We start from the raw sequence: 24,015 nt of genomic DNA, 5'->3' as shown, positions 1-24,015 counted from the left end.
TAACCTATTGAAACTAATTTACCGATCTTTTAAAATATAGGGGTTTTTATGATATTTCACCAATAAGTTCAGTGAGGAAGATTTTCTATTTAACTCGTAAAATTCTGCTGTACGATCAGAATGAAAGTCAATATATTTTATTTCCTCACATGACATCCACTTGAGTTTAAATTGGTTAAATGAACAATTTTTTTTATTTTTTATTATTTTAAAGACGGAATTAAAAGTAAGGACTAAGTTTCAAATAATGAAAAAGGAGAGCAAATTAATCCATAAATAAATCATATAAGCAGACTAACAATAGGCGACATTTGAAGAAGAAGAAGAGAAGCAAGCTTAGAAGAAAAGAAAAATGGCGGAGCAAGGGTTTCAAGAACAAATCTCCATTGGATCAAGTTATAGAGCTCGGGATGCGAGTCCCGACTCAGTTATATTCACTCCGGAATCCAATTTCAGCCTCTTCTCTTCAGCTTCAGCTAGTGTCGATCGCTGTTCTTTCGCCTCCGATGCTCACGACCATGATTCTCTAGCTTCTGAAATCTCTTTAGTAAACTTCTTCAAAATTTTCAACTTATCATTCTATTTTTTTTCCATTCTTGTTTATTTCAAATTTTCATTGCAATGCATAAGTAGAGCAAGCTGTTAACTAACAATGTGCATCGTGATCGGTCATTGTTGATTAATTTGCGTGCTATTTTTTAAATCTGATTTAAGTATTTTGCTATTTTTTAAGAGAAAAGGGAGAAAAAAGAGGAATAGTGTTTTTTTTTTTTTTTGCTTCTTTATTTCAATTTCTCAGTGCAATGCATGAGTAGAGGAAGCTGTAACAGTGTACATCGTGATCGATCATTGTTTATCAATTTGCATGCTATTTTTAATATTTTTTCTCTTTTTTAAATCTGATTTAAGTTTTTTTTTGTTACTTTTTAATGAAAAAAGAGGAATAGTGTTGATTTTTTTTTTCTTCATTTCAATTTCTAAGTGCAATGCATAAGCAGAGGAAACCGTAACTAACAATGTACATCGTGATCTATCATTGTCGATCAATTTGCATGCTATTTTATTTTATTCTCTCTTTTTTATCTGTTTTTTTAATTTTTTTTTAAGGGAGAAGGAGGAAAAAAAAAAGGAATAGTGTTGATTCTTTTTTTTCTTTAATTCAATTTCTCAGTTTAATGCTTGAGTGCATTGTGTGATCGATCATTGTTGATTAATTTGCATGTTGTTTTCTTCATTATTTGATTTGATTTTTAATCTTTTTTCCTGAAAAAAAGGGGCAAAAAAAGAGAGAAATAGTGTTTGAAATGCTATATTTGTTTGCAGCATTTGGCAGGACATGAAAGAGGAGATCAAAATGAGAGTTTGAGTGGACCAGATCCAAATACAAACAAAGCTAACGCAGTCCTTAATCACAGTCGTTTCTCCAGAAAAGGAGAGAAAGTGAAAGGTGCACGCAAATATTTTTCCCCTTTTTATCATTACCATTTTTCTTTAAAGTTGAAACTGAAAGCAACGAAAGAGAACAAAATGTATTTCAAAATTCACTCCTTTATTTTTCCCCTTTTCACTTTTAGCTGAAAAAGATGAAAACGATACAGTTCATGTAAAGGACGAAAATCAACTCATAGATTCAGCAAGAAACTCATTCTCTCTTGCTCTTAAAGGTACCCTTTTAGTTTCTTTCTTGAAATTGTTTCTTTTACCTTAAATAGTTCTAGCTTCATTGTTTTGTTGAATTGTTTTTATATAGATTGTAAGGATAGGAAGATTAGATCTGAAGCTTCACGAATACCCACTTCATTAGATCTAAATAATGTCTCAGCTTCGTCTCCACGGTTGGGGACTATGAAGAAAGGCTCTGTTTCAACACGGAAATCGGGTGCCTTTCCTAGTCCCGGGACTCCCAATTATCATCAACACAATAACTTGACTGCTGGGATGCAGAAGGGTTCGAGTTCTGAACGTGTACCATTGCATAACAATGGTGTAAAGAGGCAGGGGAACGTTGCTGGGGTGTTGCCTTGTAACAATGGAAGGACTTTACCTTCAAAGTGGGAAAATGCTGAAAGGTGGATTCTTAGTCCAGGGGATAGTGGTGTGAAACAATCTGTCATGCATCCTCAAAGAAGACCGAAATCAAAGAGTGGTCCACTTGGTCCTCCTGGGGCTGCTTACAATTCTTTGTACTCGCCTTCGATGTACATCCTTGACGGGGTTAACATGGGGAATTTCATGGCTGGTTCTCCTTTCTCAGCTGGTATAATTCCAGCAAATGGTTTGGTAGCTCATTCTCGTTGCCATGGTGGTGGGTTTGCTGTTCGAACTGAGCCTTGCATGGCCCGTTCTGTTAGTGTGCATGGATGCTCTGAGGTCGTAAGTCCACCATCATTGCGTTCTCAAGGTACATATCTATCCTTATGATACAAAATTCCTCCGTTCTATTAAGACATAAGTTGCTCCTATTATGATAATTTCTAAGCCTACTGTACGTTCATCAAAGATGCAGATGAAAATCTTGACACGGTCAAGGATGCAGCCACTGATATTTCTCGTACGGTTTCAAGAAGAGACATGGCAACCCAAATGAGCCCACAGGGTAGCACTTGCTCATCACCCAAGGAATCGGCTTCTTTCTCTCTCTTCACCCCATCTCCTCTACCTATCATGGAACTGCAAAGCATCCATGCCTCTAAATCAGAAGTGAGAGATGTACAGATAGATGAAAGAGTCACCATGACTAGGTGGTCAAAGAAGCATAGAGCTGGAAACACTGCGAAGAGCTCACAAATCGTTGATGATTGGAGAAAGAAAGCTGCTGACACTCGTACACCAACCTGGGATGTGACTGAGACAGCAAAGTGCGTTTCTAAGTAAGATGGTTTTGCCCAACCATAACCAACGTATTACTTTAATGGAGCACATAGCCTATTTAGATGAAAAGAATTTTCGGAATGTTCATCTTTAGGTGCCAAAAAGTTGACCGACAAAAATCAGAGAACATAAATTGAAATGCTTACAGAACATATTTGATCAATGTTCATATTTTGACTTCTTTCTTTCACTTTTGCAGATTCGAAAGAGAAGAAGCCAAAATCACTGCATGGGAGAATCTGCAGAAGGCAAAAGCTGAGGCAGCCATAAGGAAACTAGAGGTTGCTTTTTACTTGAATACTTCTCCATTTACAATTGAAGTAATTGGAAAGGAGATATTTAACGAAAAAGTAAAAAAACCGTATGATACTTGAATCATTTTGGATCCATTTATCTAAAGTAGAATATACTTTTTTAAGGTAAAACTGCTAAAAAACCAACGATGTTGATTGCCAACTCAATAATCTGTGGCAAAAAAGAAACAGATCTAGCATGACCTGAGAACTTATTATTGTCATCATTTCTGACATAACAATGTGTTTCAGATGAAGCTGGAAAAGAAGAGATCCTCGTCAATGGATAAGATAATGAATAAACTGAGATCAGCTCAGAGGAGAGCCCAAGAAATGAGAAGTTCGATGTTATCCAATCAGTCCCATCAAGTTACAAGGACCTCCCGTAAGGCTATACCGTTCCATGGAACCTCATTGACTGATTGCTTCACCTGCCTTACTTTCTAATGCCTCGGTTAGCTATCTTTACCCGTTCAATTGGGCCTGAAATGCAAGGTAACTTATTATGCTCGCAACCTCTGTTTCTTTCCGAAATTTTTGCTTTGCATTTTTCAAGTAGAGAGTTTTTGCAAAAAAAGCATTAACATGACATTCACTGAGGCACACCCCTTGATAAGGTTTAACCGTCTCAAGTGACTGAACCGAGCAATGTTAAGTCCATTTGGTTAGGTCTGTTAAGACTTAAGTCAGTTAGCCAATTGGTTAAAGTATGAGGTTAGCTGATTAAATTGTTTTTGTGTTTTCATAATCGAACCAATCGATTGCTTTCCCCTAGAGACCTGCAGCCTCGAAGAAAGGGGTTCTAATGATTTGAACTCCAAATTTATTAGATATCACCTCTTAAAGAGTAATTCCCTGAATCAATTGTGCTAAAACTGGAATTTTAGCCTTCCACGTAAGCGAGTGCTTCAAGTCTCAGTTATCTGGCATTTTAAACTAGTGCTTCAAGTCTCAGTTATCTGGCATTTTAACTTTCGAACTTATGACGAACAAATGACAAAGCACATGATGATTTAGGCTTACATTGTTTCAATCTTATATCTCTTACCAGTTTGAAGAACAAAAGACCAACCTGGAGATAATATATGAATAATATTGTACAGGAAGCAACTATTATACTTGAAGCTAAATTGGTTCACTGCAGTTTGTGCATGTCCTGGGACTTCAAGATTTACTGCAAGTATGTCTAATAAAAACCCTTGAATGCATGCATGCATGTATGTATGCATGTATATATATGATGTATATGTATGCATGTAATCAACCTTTTAAGTTTCTTTCCTTACTATGGCAGCTTGCCTTGGAAATGAAAATAGCATCTTTTTTCTTTATATAAAATTTTCTCATCTATTTCATAGTAACTTTACATAGGACTTAGATGTTCCATATTTTGGGCCTATATCTATACTCATAAAATCCTAAATGGGCCTACTGTTCACTCTTAAGAGTATATTTGTATTTCTCATTTGTGAGAAATTTTCGGTTCAAATTATGGAATTATGGAATGAAATTAAATTAATTTATAAAAGTTTGTTTTTTTTCCCTTCTCGTTATTTGTTCATTTGCTATTTCGCTGGTGGGTTAATCTATAAAAAATAGTCACTTTTGTTTTGTTTTTTTCCCTTCTCGTTATTTGTTCATTTGCTATTTCGCTGGTGGGTTAATCTATAAAAATAGTCACTTTTGTTTGTCTCAGATTACATTTTAATCATTTATGTTTGAAATGTTACATTTTAGTCACTTACATTATCGTTTTGTTACAAAGTTATCACTTTACCGTTAACTTTATTACCTCCCAAACGTCAGTCTACTTTATTACCTCCCAAACGTCAGTCTTACGTGGTAGTTCAAATGGGTTTTAAATGTCAACTTGAATGTCTAGTTACTGAGATGAAAATAAGTTTTTGATTAAATAAATTTAATTTGGATTGTCACGTATGACATTCAAGTTGTCATTTAAAACTTATTTGGACTGTTACATAAAATTGTCGTTAGGGAGGTAACGGTAGAGTGACCACTTTAAAACAAAACGATAATGTAGGTGACTAAAACGAAACATTTCAAACATAAGTGATTAAAATGTAATTTGAAGCAAATAAAAGTGACTATTTTTATAGTTTATTCTTTTTTTAATTTCAACAATTAAGAATTAATTTTAAATCAAAACATATGTATTTCTAATAAACAATTTTCAAACCATAATGTTTTTGAACCCAAGTTGTAATCTGGGTTGGAATCATTATTGAATAAAAAAACCATAACATTTTTCTCTTTTACGTCTTATGGTGATGGAGTTGGGTTGGATGCAAGATATTTGGGCTTTAAAGTTTGGTTTAGACTTTGAATGAATCTGCCAGAAGAACATGAGTTATATGAGAGCGTCGGAGTTGGTAATCCGAGTGCATTCTGATGTAGAAGTCAGTGGGGAATTTAAAGAGAATGGAGGAAACATAGAGAATAAAAAGCACAGTAACGGCAAGATGGGGAAGATGACGAGATTGAATGAGATACCTAGAATTATACCTTGACCGGAGACGGACTTGGGGATCAAGATTGAGAATTGGTTAATTCTCGTTGTCCTTAACTGGTTAATTTGGCAAGGTTTAAAGTTTAAACTAATATTGTTTGAATCGAACCAAAGTTAATCGGGAACCAATCATGGTATCAGCCTAGAGAAAGTCATTAGATTAGTTGATCCAGAAATCAGTACGGACCGAACAAAAAAATTATTTGAATCAATATTTTTTTAATTTTTTAGTGACTTATTTAATAGAATCGGATGAGTTAATCGAACTGGTTAAATCACTGATTCAAATTTGAAAATATTAATTTAAATCTTGAATCATATAACCTTAATCTCATAATTGTGTGAAAACTATGGACTTCACAATGTTTTTGAACCTCATATGCCATATTGAGGCTTGATCCTAATAAGTATCTAATTGAATCTTTTTGAGACATAAATCCTAAAAAATTCAATTAATAGCTCTAACCAACCTTTCAAGAAATAATCTTTGACAAATCAAAAGATAAATAATGGAAGAAAACGAAAATAAGATGGATGATGGAACGAAAGTTTCAATAAAAATAACTAATGGTGATGAAAAATCGATGTCCTATGAAACCTTTTGAAGAATGATTTTCAACAAGCTCCACAAATGGCTCTAACCAATCTCTTAAGGTCGCACCCTAGTAAATTGGAGGGTGAAGAGTTCTCCCACGGCTTTTAAATCAAGAAGAAAACCTACTTATAAAATAAACAAAAAAGAAATCTCAATCAAGATATCTTTATAATCTATAATGAATAATGAATCCCACGGCTTTTAATCAAGAAGAAAACCTACTTATAAAATAAACAAAAAAGAAATCTCAATCAAGATATCTTTATAATATATAATGAATAATGAAGAGAACTTCATATAAATTTGTTAATTACATCAAAATAAAACCTTTAAATATAATGAAACTCTGATTAATCTATGTATGGCCCAAATTTTGCCCGGGGCCCAATAAACCAAATAAATAAATACTAAACCCAAACCTAATACCTAACCCTAGCCCAATTAGCCCAATACCCAAAACAAAAAACACAAAAAAAAAAGAAACCCTAAATCACCTAATCCCACTACTTTAGCTGCATTGATAAGTGCAAATAGCACTTCTCCACCACTCCAAACCTGCAAAAGAAGACAAAAAAAGGGCAACAAAGAAAAACAATAGAAAATGAAATTCTTTGTATTTTTTTTTCTTTGGATTTTGGGCTATAAAAGAGCCCTATGTTCATTGTAACAAGGAGGAGGGGGGATTGGAGAGAGGAATCTATTGTATTTTGGAGAGAAGAGATTTTTTTTTTTTGAGATTCAAGAGGGGATTTTTCTTTTTTTTTGAGATTCAAGAACAAAAAATCAGTATATCAATAGCAATCAAAAAGGTTCAAAGGGTTTCATTATATTCACTCCAATCGTAATAAAAAATAAGGGATAGAATCAAAGCTGCGCGTTTTGGGTCAAAGGACTATTGTCCGTTTTAGTCCTTCCCGGTTATTTGCGTGTGCGAATTAATCCCCTCTTCTTTTATTTATTACGGATTTGCCCCAAAATATTGCTCTCAAATTCGATTATGTCCTTCCTATTATTTTTTTATTGTTTCTGTTTACCTTATTTATATTATTAGGTTTGCATTTATCTCTTATTTCATTCTAATACTAGTATTATTAGCACTTCTATTGTTTTTACTATTAATTAATGTATGTTTATTATATATGTAGGTATGTACATTTCTATATATAAGTATTATTTTATTACGTCATTTTAATATTACTATTATATCATATTTACTTTCTGCATTTTTATTATTATTATTATTATTATTATTATTATTATTATTATTATATATTAGTGTATATTTTATGTACATATATGTATGTATATACTTTTATATATAGTATTGTTTTTTTAAATTTAATATTTTTATTTGCTCTTTGTATTTCTATATTATTATTATTATTATTATTATTATTATTATTATAATATGGTAGTGTGTATTTGCATTATATGTATATATATATTGATATATAGTATTATTTTGTTTACTTTACTTTAATATTATTATTACCTTCATTCCATTATTATTATTACTATTATTATATTTTACTATCATTATTTTTCATACGTATATATGCTACTGTTTATATTATTATTACTATAACTACTATATTTTTTTACTACTCTATTATGTGTTACTAATATATTATTACTACTATTGTTACTTGTTATTATCATCACTTGTTATTCTCATCACTATTATTATAATTTATCATTGTTACTTATTATTTTACTATTATTATCTAATATATCATCATTATCATTATTTTCATTATAACTTAATAGATTATTATTATTATTATTATTATTATTATTATTATTATTAGCACTACTTTTATTACTATTATTTAATATATTATTTTTACTATTATCTTCATATTGTTACTATTACTATTATATTATTAGGTTATTATATCTTTTACTATTATTATTGTTGTATTTTTCTATTATTGTTATTATATTTTCCTTTATTTTTGTATTTACTTATACATTATTATTTTATATTATCTAATTTGATAACGTATATTTTTTAGCATATTTATTTTATTTACATATCATTACTTTTATTATTATTTCATCATCTATTCTATTTATAGTTTTTTTTTAAAATAATTTCAAACATTTAGCTTATTCATTATTTCCCTTTCTTATTATTTATTCGACCCATTTATCTTACCTTCGTATTTATCGTTAGTATTCATATTTGTGTTTATGTTTATCCTGTTATAGTTATCAATTTTTATTTGTTATGCATTCTTTATTATCTCGTTTCATTACGATTTTAGGTTTTATCCAACCCGATAGTGATTCTTTCACTGAAGTAAATATTTCGTATTTGGTAATCCGAGACAATCGTGCCCTAACTTACTGGATTTCGATTTTTTTTCCTCACGTTTAACCTAAATAACGGCATATTCTTTTAAATCATAATCTGAGTGTTAAATAAAATACTTACTCTCGATATTTGAGGTGTTGTGTCCTAACTCACTGGATATGACATCTTATTACCTCGAGATAAGATTTTTTTGCAAATAAGGCGATGCTTGGTGTTTGGAAATTTAGAAAGTAGTGCCCTAACTTATTGGGTTGCCATTTTCTCGTTGAATTCGAATAATTAAGCACCTTTCTAAGTTTTTAAAGGTTTTCTAAATGCAAGCCAGATCTTGGAATTTCAAAGCAATATGTCCTAACTTATTGGATATAGCGTTTCTTTGTTTGAGATAGGAATTTCAAAAAGTTAACTTAATGTCAATACTTTGACGCGAGTGAATCCCAATTTTCAAAGTTAAAATATTTTAAAGGGACTACATCTTAAATTTTTTCTTTTTAAATTTCCGTCATTAAAGACATTGGATAATCAATTAGGTACCAATTTTTTAGGCGTTACGAGGGTGCTAATCCTTCCTCGTACGTAACCGACTCCCGAACCCGTTCTTTTATTTCGTGGACCAAAACTAATTATTTTAGAATAAAATGTTTTAAAGGTGATCCAATCACACCTAAAAAGATTGGTGGCGACTCCCGTTTTCGTTTTTTAAAATCAGTTCCCATTTTTTCAAAACTCGATTTGAAAATGGTTTCGACAATCTAAATAAGAAGCAATTTTAGTAGAACTAAATTTTCTTGTTAACTAAGAAACTTAAAACTCTTACACAACTTTAAATACTTAAAAATATCCTAAAATTCAGAATAAGTAAATAATAAAATAATAAAACTTAATATATACAATATTGGGCTCACATATAATAAAATTAAGCCTAAAAGTTAAAACTAATATGATTTAAACTCGAATTAAAGTCTAAAACTCATAATTTCCCATAATAATCTTGTCAAAAAATTCTATTCACAAAGTCTTCATTAAAATAGTCATAACTTAAGTTCCCAAACTCGAAATTGAGTGATTTAAAGTACGTTTCAAAGCTAAGAGATAGCTCTTCAAACGTTATGCAGACATCTCAACACATAACTGTTTAGATTCCATCCAAAAATTCACCGCAAGTTGACTAATCTTTTGAGCTTGAAAATTGACAGCTTAGATGAATATTTTTTTACTAAATTTCACCTTATCCATACATGCATCATATCCAATTTACCGTATTACAAATTTAATTTGCTAAAAGAAAAGTTATTTTTAGTTACCAACTCTATAAAAAAAATACTTTGTAGTAAATGTGTAACGCCCCCTTTACCCGAGACCGTCGCCGGAGTCGAGCACGAGGCATTACTAAACTATTTGAGCACTTAAACAAATTCAAACAATTTATATCACACTTTCCAGACAAGCTGTCCAACTGTGTCATAGTTGCTAAATAATTCATATCTCGAGTTATAAAACTCGAAATCCAAATCCGTAAATTTTCTCTGAATTTATACTCATATATCTACTTACCAATTTTTTTCTAGAATTTTTGGTCAAGCCAATTAGTACAGTTTATTATTTAAAATCTCCCCTGTTTCAGGGTTTGACTACTCTGACCTTTGTGTATTACGAATCAGATATCTCTCTGTACAGAGCTTCAATGACTATGCCGTTTGTCTCTAATAAAACTAGACTCAATAAGGAATCTGTACATATAAAGTATGACTTCTAATTATCTTTGTAAAATTTATGGTGAATTTTTAAAGTCAGAACAGGGGATCCAGAAATTGCTCTGGCCCTGTTTCACAAAAATTTAAACATCTCATAAAATATAGCTCATATACCTGTTTTGCTTCTTCCATATGAAAATAGACTCATCGAGATTCGATTCCATAATTTATTCATTATTTAATTCCATTTTTACTATTTTTAGTGATTTTTCAAAGTCAAACTACTGCTACTTACCGAAAACTATTTTAGTACAAATATTGTTAACTAGTTTATAACATCTTTACTTCAATTCATTCAAACTCTATACATGCCATATAAATCTTCAAACATAAAACAAAAGCTACTGGAATTGATCTGGATAGTGTGCTTTGTTGTGTTGATCCGATCTACCCACTTCACTTCAAGTCAATCTACATAAAAATATTAAACACACACAAGTAAGCTTATTGAAGCTTAGTAAGTTCATAGGTTAATAGTAATGCTTACCAAACATAATATTTCCAAACAATACCAAAACATTTACTAAAGTTTCCTGCGATTCACAACCATTGTTATAATAATTCACATAGTTGAGCTCAACAAGAATAACTACTCAATCTCTTTCATTTGGATCACTTCTCTTTATTTCTTATAATCAAATTAGGAAACGGCTTACGAAATTGAGTACGTCGTTGCTCAATGCCACGATTCACAACTCAGTATGGTTTTCCTCATTGAAATACCATACCTACATTTTCAACTCGGTATGGGAAATGCCATACCTACATTTCTTAACTCGGTATGGATTTGATAATACCATACCTACATTTCACATTTCAAGATGGATAATACCATACCTACATTTCACATTTCAGTATGGATAATACCATACCTACATTTCACACTTTGCCATGGAACAACCATGGTCTTATCCGTCAATTCATCACACGTCACGATACTGAACGTTACTCAATCCTGCGTTTTCCTAATTTGCATTTCCACATTTATTCTTTCATTAACAAAATCTACACAATCCCACAACAAATTCGTATATAATAACACATTATATACTTCAATCATTCACAAATAAACATCTAATTTCAACCATATGAACTTACCCGACTAATTTGTAGAAGATATTGAAATTTTGGGACTATTCGCAACTTTTTCTTTTCCTCGTTCTTCTTTGGATTCTTGATCTATAATATAAAATATTTCTACTCATTAGCATTTATTTGATTTCTATTTCACTTCACAATTTATGCTGTTCAAATTTCGAAATTGCACTTTTACCTCAAAATTTACAGTTTTCACAATTTAGTCCTGCTCAATTCACCCATCAATTGAACTAATTTTTCTCAATTAACACTTTATTTTATCATTATAAACTATTTCAAAACCTTTTATATTCTTAATTTCAACAGCAACCTTCAATTCACAACTTTTTCACAATTAGGTCCTAAATATCATTTCCTATCAAAATCACTTAATAAAACCACCTTAATATGAAATTAGAACTTAAATTTCATAATAATTCATCATAAAATTCCCTTATCCATCCAGGGTAACTTCCAATTTCACCCATAAAATCAAAAACTAATGAATTCTACAAGTGGACCTAATTGTAAAAGTCATAAAACATAAAATTATCAAGAAAAAGCAAGAATTAAACTCACATGATGTAAAAATATGAAAACCAGCTTTCTCCAGACCTTCTATGGCGTTTTGGCTGAGAAAATATGAAGAAATGTCTAGATTTTTCAATTACATCATTATTTAACTATTAACTTTTATCTATTTCCAATTTTGCCCCTTGTTCACATTGTTTTCTTGCTTATTTCATACCCAAACCGTCCAGCCATTAACCTTTGGGTCTAATTGCTCTTTAAATCCATCTTTTTAAATACTTAAGCTATTTACTCACAATTTAACAAATTTTGTGCTATTTTCAATTTAGTCCTTTTTAATTAATTAGCCATCCAAGCGTTAAAATTTTCTAACTAAACTTTAATACTAACTCAATGACACTCCATAAATATTTATAAAAATATTTATAGCTCGATTTTCAACTTTGAGGTCTCGATACCTCATTTTTGACCCGTTTGACCTAATAAATTCTTTTAATTCACTAATTTCACCATTTCACAAATTCTTCTAAATTCTTACTTGACTCATAAATATTAAATTACTATCTTGTTCAATCTTATTTGTCGAATTTAGTGATCTCAAATCACCATTTCCGACACCACTTAAAAATTAGTAGTTACAACTCTCCCCTTTAAAAATTTCGTCCTCGAAATTTGTTACTGAAAATAGATTTGGATATTGTGATCTTATTGACTCCTCTGTTTCCAGGTTGCCTCCTCCATACCATGTCGATGCCATAATACTTTAACCAATGGTATTCTTTTGTTCCGCAATTCCTTAACTTCACGAGCCAAAATCTTCACTGGTTCTTCTGAATAAGTCATATCTGGTTGAAGCTCAATTTCAGTATGGGGAATTACGTGTGAAGGATCTGACCTATCTTGCCTTAGCATAGACACATGAAACACATTATGAATCTTCTCAAGTTCGGAGGTAAAGCCAAACGATAAGCCACAGGACCAACCCTTTCCACAATTTCATATGGCCCTATGAATCTCGGACTTAATTTTCCTTTTACCAAATCGTAACACCCTTTTCCATGGTGAAACTTTTAAAATACTCGATCACCCACTTGCATATTCTATGTCTCTTCGTTTTAAATCCGCATATGACTTCGACGATCCAAGCGACTTTTAGACTATCTCGAATAATCCGGACTTTCTCTTCGGTTTCTCGAATCAAATCAACCCCAACTATTTTTGATTCACTCAATTCAGACCAACACAATGGAGTCTTGCATTTTCTACCATAAAGAGCCTCAAATGGTGTCATTTTTATACTAGACTGATAGCTATTGTTGTAAGCAAACTCAGCCAACAGTAAATACCTTTCCCAACTGTCACCAAACTCGAGTATACAACATCTTAACATATCTTCTAAAATTTGAATCACTCGCTCTGACTGTCCATCTGTTTGAGGATGAAATGCTGTACTAAAATTCAATCTGGTGCCTAAGGCTTCTTGCAATTTATTCCAAAATCTTGAAGTAAACCTCGGATCCGATGCGAAATGATAGATATTGGAACTCTATGTAGTCTCACAATCTCGACACATACAATTCGCTAACTTATTAAGTGAAAAATCTATTCGATTTGGAATAAAGTGTCTTGACTTTGTCAATCTATCAACAATCACCCATATCGAATCTTTCTTTCTCGAGTCACGAGCAATCCGACACAAAATCCATTGAAATATGCTCCCACTTCCATTCGGGAATCATAATGGGTTGTAATAAACCCGTTGGCACTTGATGCTCGCTTTAACTTGCGGCAAATCAAACATTTTGCAATAAATTAAAAATTTCTCTTTTCATACGAGGCCACCAATATGTCTTTTTCAGATCACCATACATTTTTGTACTACCGGATGAATAGAATACATACTATTATGTGCTTCAAAAGAATATCATTCTTTAAATCGAATTATTTGGAACACAAATCCTATTATGATAGCGCAATATACCTTCATCATCAATCTTGAACTCAATCTAAATTATCCCGAACCATTTGCCGCTTTCAAACCAATTTTGGATCTTCATTCTGCACTTCGAATTTGTTGAAGAAACATTGGTTTTACCTTCAATTCTACTAATACAACACCTTCTTCATTAATAGCCAAATAAGCATTCATTGCCGAAGTGCAAACAAGGATGACTTTCGACTCAATTGCATCAAGAACTACATTAGCTTTCCTGGATGATAGTCAATAACCAAATCATAGTCTTTCAAAGAACTCTAACCACCGCCTCATCTTAAGTTCGGTTCCTTCGAGTCATTAAGTATTTCAAACTTTTGTGATCCGTATACATATAACACTTCTCACCATATAAATAGTGTCTCCAAATTTTTAAGGCAAAAACAATTGCACTAACTCAAGATCATGTGTAGGGTAATTCTTTTCATGTGGTTTTAATTGCCGTGAAGCATAAGCCACTACCTTTCCGACTTCATTAACACACAACCCAAACCACTTAAAGATGCATCATCAGTACACAACATACGGTATACGATTCGGTTGAGTTAAGACCGGAGCTTCATTAACATTTTCTTTAATTGATCAAAGCTCTGCGACATTCATCGACCACATAAACTCAACATTCTTACGTAATAAACGAGTCATTGGTGAAGCAATCATGGAAAAATTCTTTACAAAAGCGGCGATAGTATCCTCGCTAATCCCGAAAACTTCGCACTTGATTTACATTCTTGGTGTTTTCCAATTCACCACCGCCAAAACTTTACTTGGATCCACACGAATTCCTTCAGTGATATAATATGACCCGTAATCCAACCTCATGAAGCCAAAACTCACATTTACTAAATTTCGCATATAACTGTTTTTCTCTCAAAGTCGTAGTACAATTCTTAAATCATGTGCATGTTGGGATTCGTCTTTGAATAGACCAATATGTCATCAATAAATACCACCACAAATCTATCCAAATAAGACTGAAAAATTGATTCATTAAATCCATAAATGCAAGCAGGGCATTCGTTAAACCAAAAGGCATTACCAAAAATTCGTAGTGACCATACCGAGTTCGAAAAGCGATCTTTGGCACATCACACTCTTTAACCTTCAAATTGATAATACCCGGATCTAAGGTCTATTTTTGAGAACAACTGCAAGACCTTTCAGTTGATCAAACAAATCATCGATACGAGGTAATGGATATTTATTTTAATTGTTACCTTATTCAACGCCTATAATCAATACACAATCGCAACGAACCATCTTTCTTTTTCACAAATAAGACAAAGCGCCCAAGGTGATGTACTCGGTCGATGAACCCTTTATCCAATAACTCTTGCAACTGTGTCTTCAACTCTTTTAACTCAATGGTGCCATTCTATACGGTGTTATTGATATTGAGCTGTATCTAATTACATCAATTGTGAATTCAACCTCACGATCCGGGGTAAACCGGTAATTCCTTAGAAACACATCAAGAAACTCATTAACAATCGACAATTGTTCCATCTTCAATTCGAACCCGGTATCAAGAATATAAGCTAGAAATGCTTTATTACCTTTCCGAATCAATTTTCGAAATGTAGGCTGAAATAATCTCGACATCATTCTTTTTATCCCCAAACTCAATGAAACTATTTCTCCCGTCGACATTTTAAATCAATCCGTTTTTCTACACAATTCACTATGGCATCGTGTTCAATCAACCAATCCATTCCAAGAATAACATCAAATTCTCGGAAAGGTAACAACATTAAATCAGCAGAGAATTCACAGCCTTGTATTTTCAGTGGACAATTCCGACATATTAAATTAACCAACACACTTTGCCCTAGTGGATTAGTGACTTGCAATTCAAGGTCAGTGGACTCAACAGTCATTTTCTTTTCTGACACTAATGCAGTGCAAATATATGAATGTGTAGATCCAGGATCAATTAAAGCATACACAGAATCATCAAAAAGATAGAAATTACCAGCTATCACATCCGGAGCGAAGCTTCTTCCCTTGCCGGATAAGCGTATATACGTCTTTGGTACTCTTGTCTCGATCGAGCTGCAGATTCTCGTCCCGAATGAACAGTCAAAGAGCACTACTTTGACCGAACGTTTACCTTTCGAGGAGTATTTGCTTGCTTCTCCCTTGTTCTCTATCTTCTTTAATAATTGAGGATAATCCCGAATAAAATGATCAGTTCCACCACATTTATAGCAAGCTCCGGCTCTTCCCCAACACTCACCAATATGAAATCTACCACAATTTTTACATCTAAGTCTCGGAATATTTTGCACACTACTAACACTAGCTGCTGGTTTCTTAGTTACTCCGACATCTTGTTGAGTCGTTTTACTGTTATTCGATCGTTCCGGGATTATAACAGGTCGACCAGAATCATTTCTGAACTTTTTGGCCGAAAAAGTCGAAGTTGGTCTAGAGAAACTTCTTTTGTATACCTCTTTACCTCTTCTTTCTCTTTGCATCTTTCGTTATACACTTCTTCCATCTTTTGAGCTCGATCGATGTAATCACAAATTCGAATCTCTGTACCTCCAATCATCATTCGATTTCATCATTAAGCCCTTCTTCAAATCTAATGCACATTTCTTCCTCTGTCGATACAACATCCCGAGCATATCTCTTGAGATACACAAATTCTCTTTCATATTCAGCCACTGTTTTATTCCTTGTCAAGATCAAGAAATTCTCTCTTCTTATCTAAATATCTCTTTCCCACATACTTCTTCTTAAATTCGTTTTGGAAGAATTCCTGTAAGTTTATCTGCAGTACCACCGCCTCAATGGTTTCCACCAATTATACGCTTCTTCTTTCAATAGCGAACCGCACATCCCAAATAATCCTCCGGAGAACATATCATCTGCTTAAAAACTCTCTCCAAACTCTTTAACCAATACTCGCTTTAACCGGATCATCGTCCGATCTCCTCGAAATTCTTCACTCCAAACTTTCGAGTTTTTCAATTGGTGTTCTTTTGCTAGATTCAGTTATCGGAGGAGGTGGAGGAGCAACCGGGGTACTACAGATGTTGAGATAGGGGAGGAGGTTATGAGTCTGATTTCTTTCTCGCACATTCTCATTATACCACCGATTCATGAATCCATAAATCATATTTTGAGTTCTTGTTCTCGCATCAATGAAATTGGAGCTTCACTACTTGTTCCTTGTTCAGAGGTTTGTACTGCTATTAACTTCTTCTTGCTTAGTTTGTTCGGTCTATCGACATCTTTTCAAATCGAAGATAATCTATAATAAAAACAAGGATTAGATCGGATCATACACAAACACTATCACAGATTTATATGGCATGTAATTCTAGATACTTTTCACATCATACATATTCCGAGAATCGCTAAACCAAGCTCGATACTAATAAATGTAACGCCCGTCACGAGTCGAGCACGAGGCATTACTAAACTATTTGAGCACTTAAACAAATTCAAACAATTTATATCACACTTTCCAGACAAGCTGTCCAACTGTGTCATAGTTTCTAAATAATTCATATCTCGAGTTATAAAACTCGAAATCCAAATCCGTAAATTTTCTCTGAATTTATACTCATATATCTACTTACCAATTTTTTCTAGAATTTTGGTCAAGCCAATTAGTACAGTTTATTATTTAAAATCTCCCTGTTTCAGGGTTTGACTACTCTGACCTTTGTGTATTACGAATCAGATATCTCTCTGTACAGAGCTTCAATGACTATGACGTTTGTCTCTAATAAAACTAGACTCAATAAGGAATCTGTACATATAAAGTATGACTTCTAATTATCTTTGTAAAATTTATGGTGAATTTTCAAAGTCAGAATAGGGATCCAGAAATGCAGCGAGGGCATTCGTTAAACCAAAAGGCATTACCAAAAATTCGTAGTGACCATACCGAGTTCGAAAAGCGATCTTTGGCACATCACACTCTTTAACCTTCAAATGATAATACCCGGATCTAAGGTCTATTTTGAGAACAACTGCAGACCTTTCAGTTGATCAAACAAATCATCGATACGAGGTAATGGATATTTATTTTTAATTGTTACCTTATTCAACTGCCTGTAATCAATACACAATCGCAACGAACCATCTTTCTTTTTCACAAATAAGACAGGTGCGCCCCAAGGTGATGTACTCGGTCTGATGAACCCTTTATCCAATAACTCTTGCAACTGTGTCTTCAACTCTTTTAACTCAGCTGGTGCCATTCTATACGGTGTTATTGATATTGGAGCTGTACCCGGAATTACATCAATTGTGAATTCAACCTCACGATCTGGGGTAAACCGGTAATTCCTTAGAAACACATCAAGAAACTCATTAACAATCGACAATTGTTCCATCTTCAATTCAGAACCCCGAGTATCAAGAATATAAGCTAGAAATGCTTTATTACCTTTCCGAATCAATTTTCGAGCTGTAAAGGCTGAAATAATCCTGACATCATTCTTTTTATCCCCAAACTCAGCTGAAACTATTTCCCCTGTCTGACATTTTAAATCAATCCGTTTTTCTCTACAATTCACTATGGCATCGTGTTCAATCAACCAATCCATTCCAAGAATAACATCAAATTCTCGGAAAGGTAACAACATTAAATCAGCAGAGAATTCACAGCCTTGTATTTTCAGTGGACAATTCCGACATATTAAATTAACCAACACACTTTGCCCTAGTGGATTAGTGACTTGCAATTCAAGGTCAGTGGACTCAACAGTCATTTTCTTTTTTGACACTAATGCAAAGGCAAATATATGAATGTGTAGATCCGGGATCAATTAAAGCATACAGAATCATCAAAAGATAGAAATTACCAGCTATCACATCGGAGCGAAGCTTCTTCCCTTGCGGATAGCGTATATACGTCTTTGGTACTCTTGTCTCTGATCGAGTAGCAGATCTCTCGTTCCCGAATGAACAGTCCCAGAAGATACTTTGACCAACGTTTACCTTTCGAGGAGTATTTGCTTGCTTCTCCCTTGTTCTCTATCTTCTTTAATAATTGAGGATAATCCGAATAAAATGATCGGTTCCACCACATTTATAGCAAGCTCCGCTCTTCCCCAACACTCACCAATATGAAATCTACCACAATTTTTACATCTAAGTCTCGAATATTTTGCACACTACTAACACTAGCTGCTGGTTTCTTAGTTACTCCGACATCTTGTTGAGTCGTTTCTTTGTTATTCGATCGTTCGGGATTATAACAGTCGACTGAAATCATTTCGAACTTTTTGGCGAAAAAGTCGAAGTTGGTCTAGAGAAACTTCTTTTGTATACCTCTTTACCTCTTCTTTCTCTTTGCATCTTTCTGTTATACACTTCTTCCATCTTTTGAGCTCGATCGAATGAATCACAAATTCGAATCTCTGTACCTCCAATCATCATTCGATTTCATCATTAAGCCCTTCTTCAAATCTAATGCACATTTCTTCCTCTGTCGGTACAACATCCCGAGCATATCTCTTGAGATACACAAATTCTCTTTCATATTCAGCCACTGTTTTATTCCTTGTCGAAGATCAAGAAATTCTCTCTTCTTCTTATCTAAATATCTCTTTCCCACATACTTCTTCTTAAATTCGTTTTGGAAGAATTCCTGTAAGTTTATCTGCAGTACCACCGCCTCAATGGTTTCCACCAATTATACGCTTCTTCTTTCAATAGCGAAACCGCACATCCCAAATAATCCTCCGGAGAACATATCATCTGCTTAAAAACTCTCTCCAAACTCTTTAACCAATACTCTGCTTTAACCGGATCATCGTCCGATCTCCCTCGAAATTCTTCAGCTCCAAACTTTCTGAGTTTTTCAATTGGTGTTCTTTTGCTAGATTCAGTTATCGGAGGAGGTGGAGGAGCAACCGGGGTACTACGGATGTTGAGATAGGGAGGAGGTTCTGAGTCCGATTTCTTTCTCGCACATTCTCATTATACCACTGATTCATGAATCCATAAATCATATTTTTGAGTTCTTGTTCTCGCATCAATGAAATTGGAGCTTCACTACTTGTTCCTTGTTCAGAGGTTTGTACTCTGCTATTAACTTCTTCTTGCTTAGTTTGTTCTGGTCTATCTGACATCTTTTCAAATCGAAGATAATCTATAATAAAAACAAGGATTAGATCGGATCATACACAGCACACTATCACAGATTTATATGGCATGTAATTCTAGATACTTTTCACATCATACATATTCCGAGAATCGGCTAAACCGAAGCTCTGATACCAATAAATGTAACGCCCCGTCGCCGGAGTCGAGCACGAGGCATTACTAAACTATTTGAGCACTTAAACAAATTCAAACAATTTATATCACACTTTCCAGACAAGCTGTCCAACTGTGTCATAGTTTCTAAATAATTCATATCTCGAGTTATAAAACTCGAAATCCAAATCCGTAAATTTTCTCTGAATTTATACTCATATATCTACTTACCAATTTTTTTCTAGAATTTTTGGTCAAGCCAATTAGTACAGTTTATTATTTAAAATCTCCCCTGTTTCAGGGTTTGACTACTCTGACCTTTGTGTATTACGAATCAGATATCTCTCTGTACAGAGCTTCAATGACTATGACGTTTGTCTCTAATAAAACTAGACTCAATAAGGAATCTGTACATATAAAGTATGACTTCTAATTATCTTTGTAAAATTTATGGTGAATTTTCAAAGTCAGAATAGGGGATCCAGAAATTGCTCTGGCCCTGTTTCACAAAAATTTAAACATCTCATAAAATATAGCTCATATACCTGTTTTGCTTCTTCCATATGAAAATAGACTCATCGAGATTCGATTCCATAATTTATTCATTATTTAATTCCATTTTTACTATTTTTAGTGATTTTTCAAAGTCAAACTACTGCTACTTACCGAAAACTATTTTAGTACAAATATTGTTAACTAGTTTATAACATCTTTACTTCAATTCATTCAAACTCTATACATGCCATATAAATCTTCAAACATAAAACAAAAGCTACTGGAATTGATCTGGATAGTGTGCTTTGTTGTGTTGATCCGATCTACCCACTTCACTTCAAGTCAATCTACATAAAATATTAAACACACACAAGTAAGCTTATTGAAGCTTAGTAAGTTCATAGGTTAATAGTAATGCTTACCAAACATAATATTTCCAAACAATACCAAAACATTTACTAAAGTTTCCTGCGATTCACAACCATTGTTATAATAATTCACATAGTTGAGCTCAACAAGAATAACTACTCAATCTCTTTCATTTGGATCACTTCTCTTTATTTCTTATAATCAAATTAGGAAACGGCTTACGAAATTGAGTACGTCGTTGCTCAATGCCACGATTCACAACTCAGTATGGTTTTCCTCATTGAAATACCATACCTACATTTTTCAACTCGGTATGGGAAATGCCATACCTACATTTCTTAACTCAAGATGGATTTGATAATACCATACCTACATTTCACATTCAGTATGGATAATACCATACCTACATTTCACATTTCAAGATGGATAATACCATACCTACATTTCACACTTTGCCATGGAACAACCATGGTCTTATCCGTCAATTCATCACACGTCACGATACTGACGTATCAATCCTGCGTTTTCCTAATTTGCATTTCCACATTTATTCTTTCATTAACAAAATCTACACAATCCCACAACAAATTCAGATATAATAACACATTATATACTTCAATCATTCACAAATAAACATCTAATTTCAACCATATGAACTTACCCGACTAATTTGTAGAAGATATTGAAATTTTGGGACTATTCCGCAACTTTTTCTTTTCCTCGTTCTTCTTTGGATTCTTGATCTATAATATAAAATATTTCTACTCATTAGCATTTATTTGATTTCTATTTCACTTCACAATTTATGCTGTTCAAATTTCGAAATTGCACTTTTACCTCAAAATTTACAGTTTTCACAATTTAGTCCCTGCTCAATTCACCCATCAATTGAACTAATTTTTCTCAATTAACACTTTATTTTATCATTATAAACTATTTCAAAACCTTTTATATTCTTAATTTCAACAGCAACCTTCAATTCACAACTTTTTCACAATTAGGTCCTAAATATCATTTCCTATCAAAATCACTTAATAAAACCACCTTAATATGAAATTAGAACTTAAATTTCATAATAATTCATCATAAAATTCCCTTATCCATCCAGGGTAACTTCCAATTTCACCCATAAAATCAAAAACTAATGAATTCTACAAGTGGACCTAATTGTAAAAGTCATAAAAACATAAAAATTATCAAGAAAAAGCAAGAATTAAACTCACATGATGTAAAAATATGAAAAACCAGCTTTCTCCAGACCTTCTATGGCGTTTTGGCTGAGAAAATATGAAGAAATGTCTAGATTTTTCAATTACATCATTATTTAACTATTAACTTTTATCTATTTCCAATTTTGCCCTTGTTCACATTGTTTTCTTGCTTATTTCATACCCAAACCGTCCAGCCATTAACCTTTGGGTCTAATTGCTCTTTAAATCCATCTTTTTAAATACTTAAGCTATTTACTCACAATTTAACAAATTTTGTGCTATTTTCAATTTAGTCCTTTTTAATTAATTAGCCATCCAAACGTTAAAATTTTCTAACGAAACTTTAATACTAACTCAATGACACTCCATAAATATTTATAAAAATATTTATAGCTCGATTTTCAACTTTGAGGTCTCGATACCTCATTTTTGACCCGTTTGACCTAATAAATTCTTTTAATTCACTAATTTCACCATTTCACAAATTCTTCTAAATTCTTACTTGACTCATAAATATTAAATTACTATCTTGTTCAATCTTATTTGTCGAATTTAGTGATCTCAAATCACCATTTCCGACACCACTAAAAATTAGGCCGTTACAAAATGAGGTTGCTCCATAATTAATTCTTAGAATAGACCTTTTGGAAAGAAGATATAAAGACAAAAATGGACACATTTCATCCAAGTTAAATACAATGCCCTGTGTTCACCTAAAAAGGGATATATATATATATATATAACCTTTGGACCACCAATCTGTAATAAAGTCAATTAGGAAGGGTGGAACCTAAGATTGATTTTATTGGTAAGGTTAATTTTTTTGAGATTGAGCTTTTAGGTTTGTGTTTTAGTTTATATAAATTTTAAATTTTTTAATTTAAAATTTATACCATATATTTTATATTTTGTAATGATTAATTATGCTATAGTGATTTAAATACGCTGTATGGTTAAATGATATAATTTTACTTATATTACTTCTTCAAAATAAATATGTTTAACACATTACAAATTCCCATTAAGCACAAAATTAGGTTGGGGTTGCGACTGGTAGTACAGACCATACAACACAAGTTGAATCCGTAAAAAACTATTCTTCTTCTATTTAGCTTTGATTAGAACATGGTTTTTCTCAACCCTTGAATAGATGTAGTCGAAACTCCTCTTATATTATTCATTTTTCAACATTAGTGAATTTCTCCTCATTTGCTCGTGGTTTTTTCTCAAAAGAATTTTCACGTAAAATCAGTGTGTTCTTTTCTTTTTTTTTTTTTATTGCTTTGTAATTATTCTACCTCTATTATCAACGTTTATTATAACATATTTATTAAAAAAATAATAACATACATCATCAACTTTATCATCCTTTATGAAATCAAATCCCTTTTCCAATCTTATCTTCACTTATTAACCATTGAAAATTTTGCTTTCACATCTCTGGAAGCAACCTTTGGGGACAAAATTTTCCATGATACATCCCACCCTTCAAAATAGGACAAATTGTTAAAGAATATTGTCCCAAAGGATTAGATTGTTCCATTGGAGGGGACCTTTTTTCCTCATTAAAATTCTAATACGACCAGCCAACCTACATATTTTAATGTTTTGTTTTTCTGACCAAATAATGTCATCTGAAACTTGGTTGGCAATATTTCATTATATCATCTAGAAAAATTTTCTTTTATATCTCCTTCTCATGTACATAAGTCCCTAGAGTGAACAATGTCCACGATGACAAAAGGAGAAATATTAATAAC

At 32.7% G+C, this 24,015-nt stretch overlaps 1 protein-coding gene and 2 long non-coding RNA genes across 13 annotated transcripts; 1 reads left to right on the top strand and 2 right to left on the bottom strand.

Annotated features, from left to right (window-relative positions):
- Nucleotides 1–143: 143 nt before the first annotated feature.
- On the top strand, nt 144–4,502 carry LOC108483607 (uncharacterized). Of its 11 annotated transcripts, none has more exons than XM_053029739.1 (8): nt 144–547; nt 1,324–1,447; nt 1,575–1,664; nt 1,751–2,401; nt 2,507–2,858; nt 3,071–3,152; nt 3,417–3,659; nt 4,216–4,502. In XM_053029739.1, the coding sequence occupies exons 1-7, from the start codon at nt 353–355 to the stop codon at nt 3,609–3,611; spliced, it is 1,689 nt and encodes a 562-aa protein (XP_052885699.1). In that variant the 5' UTR covers nt 144–352; the 3' UTR covers nt 3,612–3,659; nt 4,216–4,502. The 11 variants fall into 11 exon arrangements, with proteins under 11 accessions (XP_052885699.1, XP_052885698.1, XP_017642584.1 ...); XM_053029738.1 differs by having other exon boundaries at nt 2,507–2,870; nt 4,268–4,502; XM_017787095.2 differs by having other exon boundaries at nt 2,501–2,858.
- Nucleotides 4,503–10,510: 6,008 nt separating this feature from the next.
- Nucleotides 10,511–11,537, bottom strand: LOC128293848 (uncharacterized). The gene is made up of 2 exons (XR_008283962.1): nt 11,456–11,537; nt 10,511–10,768 (listed from the first exon to the last, which is right to left on the bottom strand). It is a non-coding gene; the product is annotated as an uncharacterized LOC128293848 (long non-coding RNA).
- A 9,227-nt stretch (nt 11,538–20,764) lies between these two features.
- Nucleotides 20,765–22,354, bottom strand: LOC128293708 (uncharacterized). The gene is made up of 3 exons (XR_008283885.1): nt 22,268–22,354; nt 21,706–21,787; nt 20,765–21,022 (listed from the first exon to the last, which is right to left on the bottom strand). It is a non-coding gene; the product is annotated as an uncharacterized LOC128293708 (long non-coding RNA).
- Nucleotides 22,355–24,015: the final 1,661 nt, after the last annotated feature.

The sequence above is a fragment of the Gossypium arboreum genome, chromosome 6 (genome assembly GCF_025698485.1).
Source record: "Gossypium arboreum isolate Shixiya-1 chromosome 6, ASM2569848v2, whole genome shotgun sequence".
Lineage (NCBI taxonomy): Eukaryota > Viridiplantae > Streptophyta > Magnoliopsida > Malvales > Malvaceae > Gossypium > Gossypium arboreum.
The sequence above is the reverse complement of the archived record's forward strand: the minus strand, read 5'-3'. Positions and strand labels throughout refer to the sequence as shown.

Excerpts from the sequence above, each read along its gene's own strand:
- LOC108483607 (XM_017787093.2), top strand. The coding sequence starts at position 353 with ATGGCGGAGCAAGGGTTTCAAGAACAAATCTCCATTGGATCAAGTTAT. Across the intron at positions 1,665-1,750 it reads ATTCTCTCTTGCTCTTAAAG|ATTGTAAGGATAGGAAGATT; the intron begins GTACCCTTTTAG and ends GTTTTTATATAG. Across the intron at positions 3,153-3,416 it reads CAGCCATAAGGAAACTAGAG|ATGAAGCTGGAAAAGAAGAG; the intron begins GTTGCTTTTTAC and ends AATGTGTTTCAG.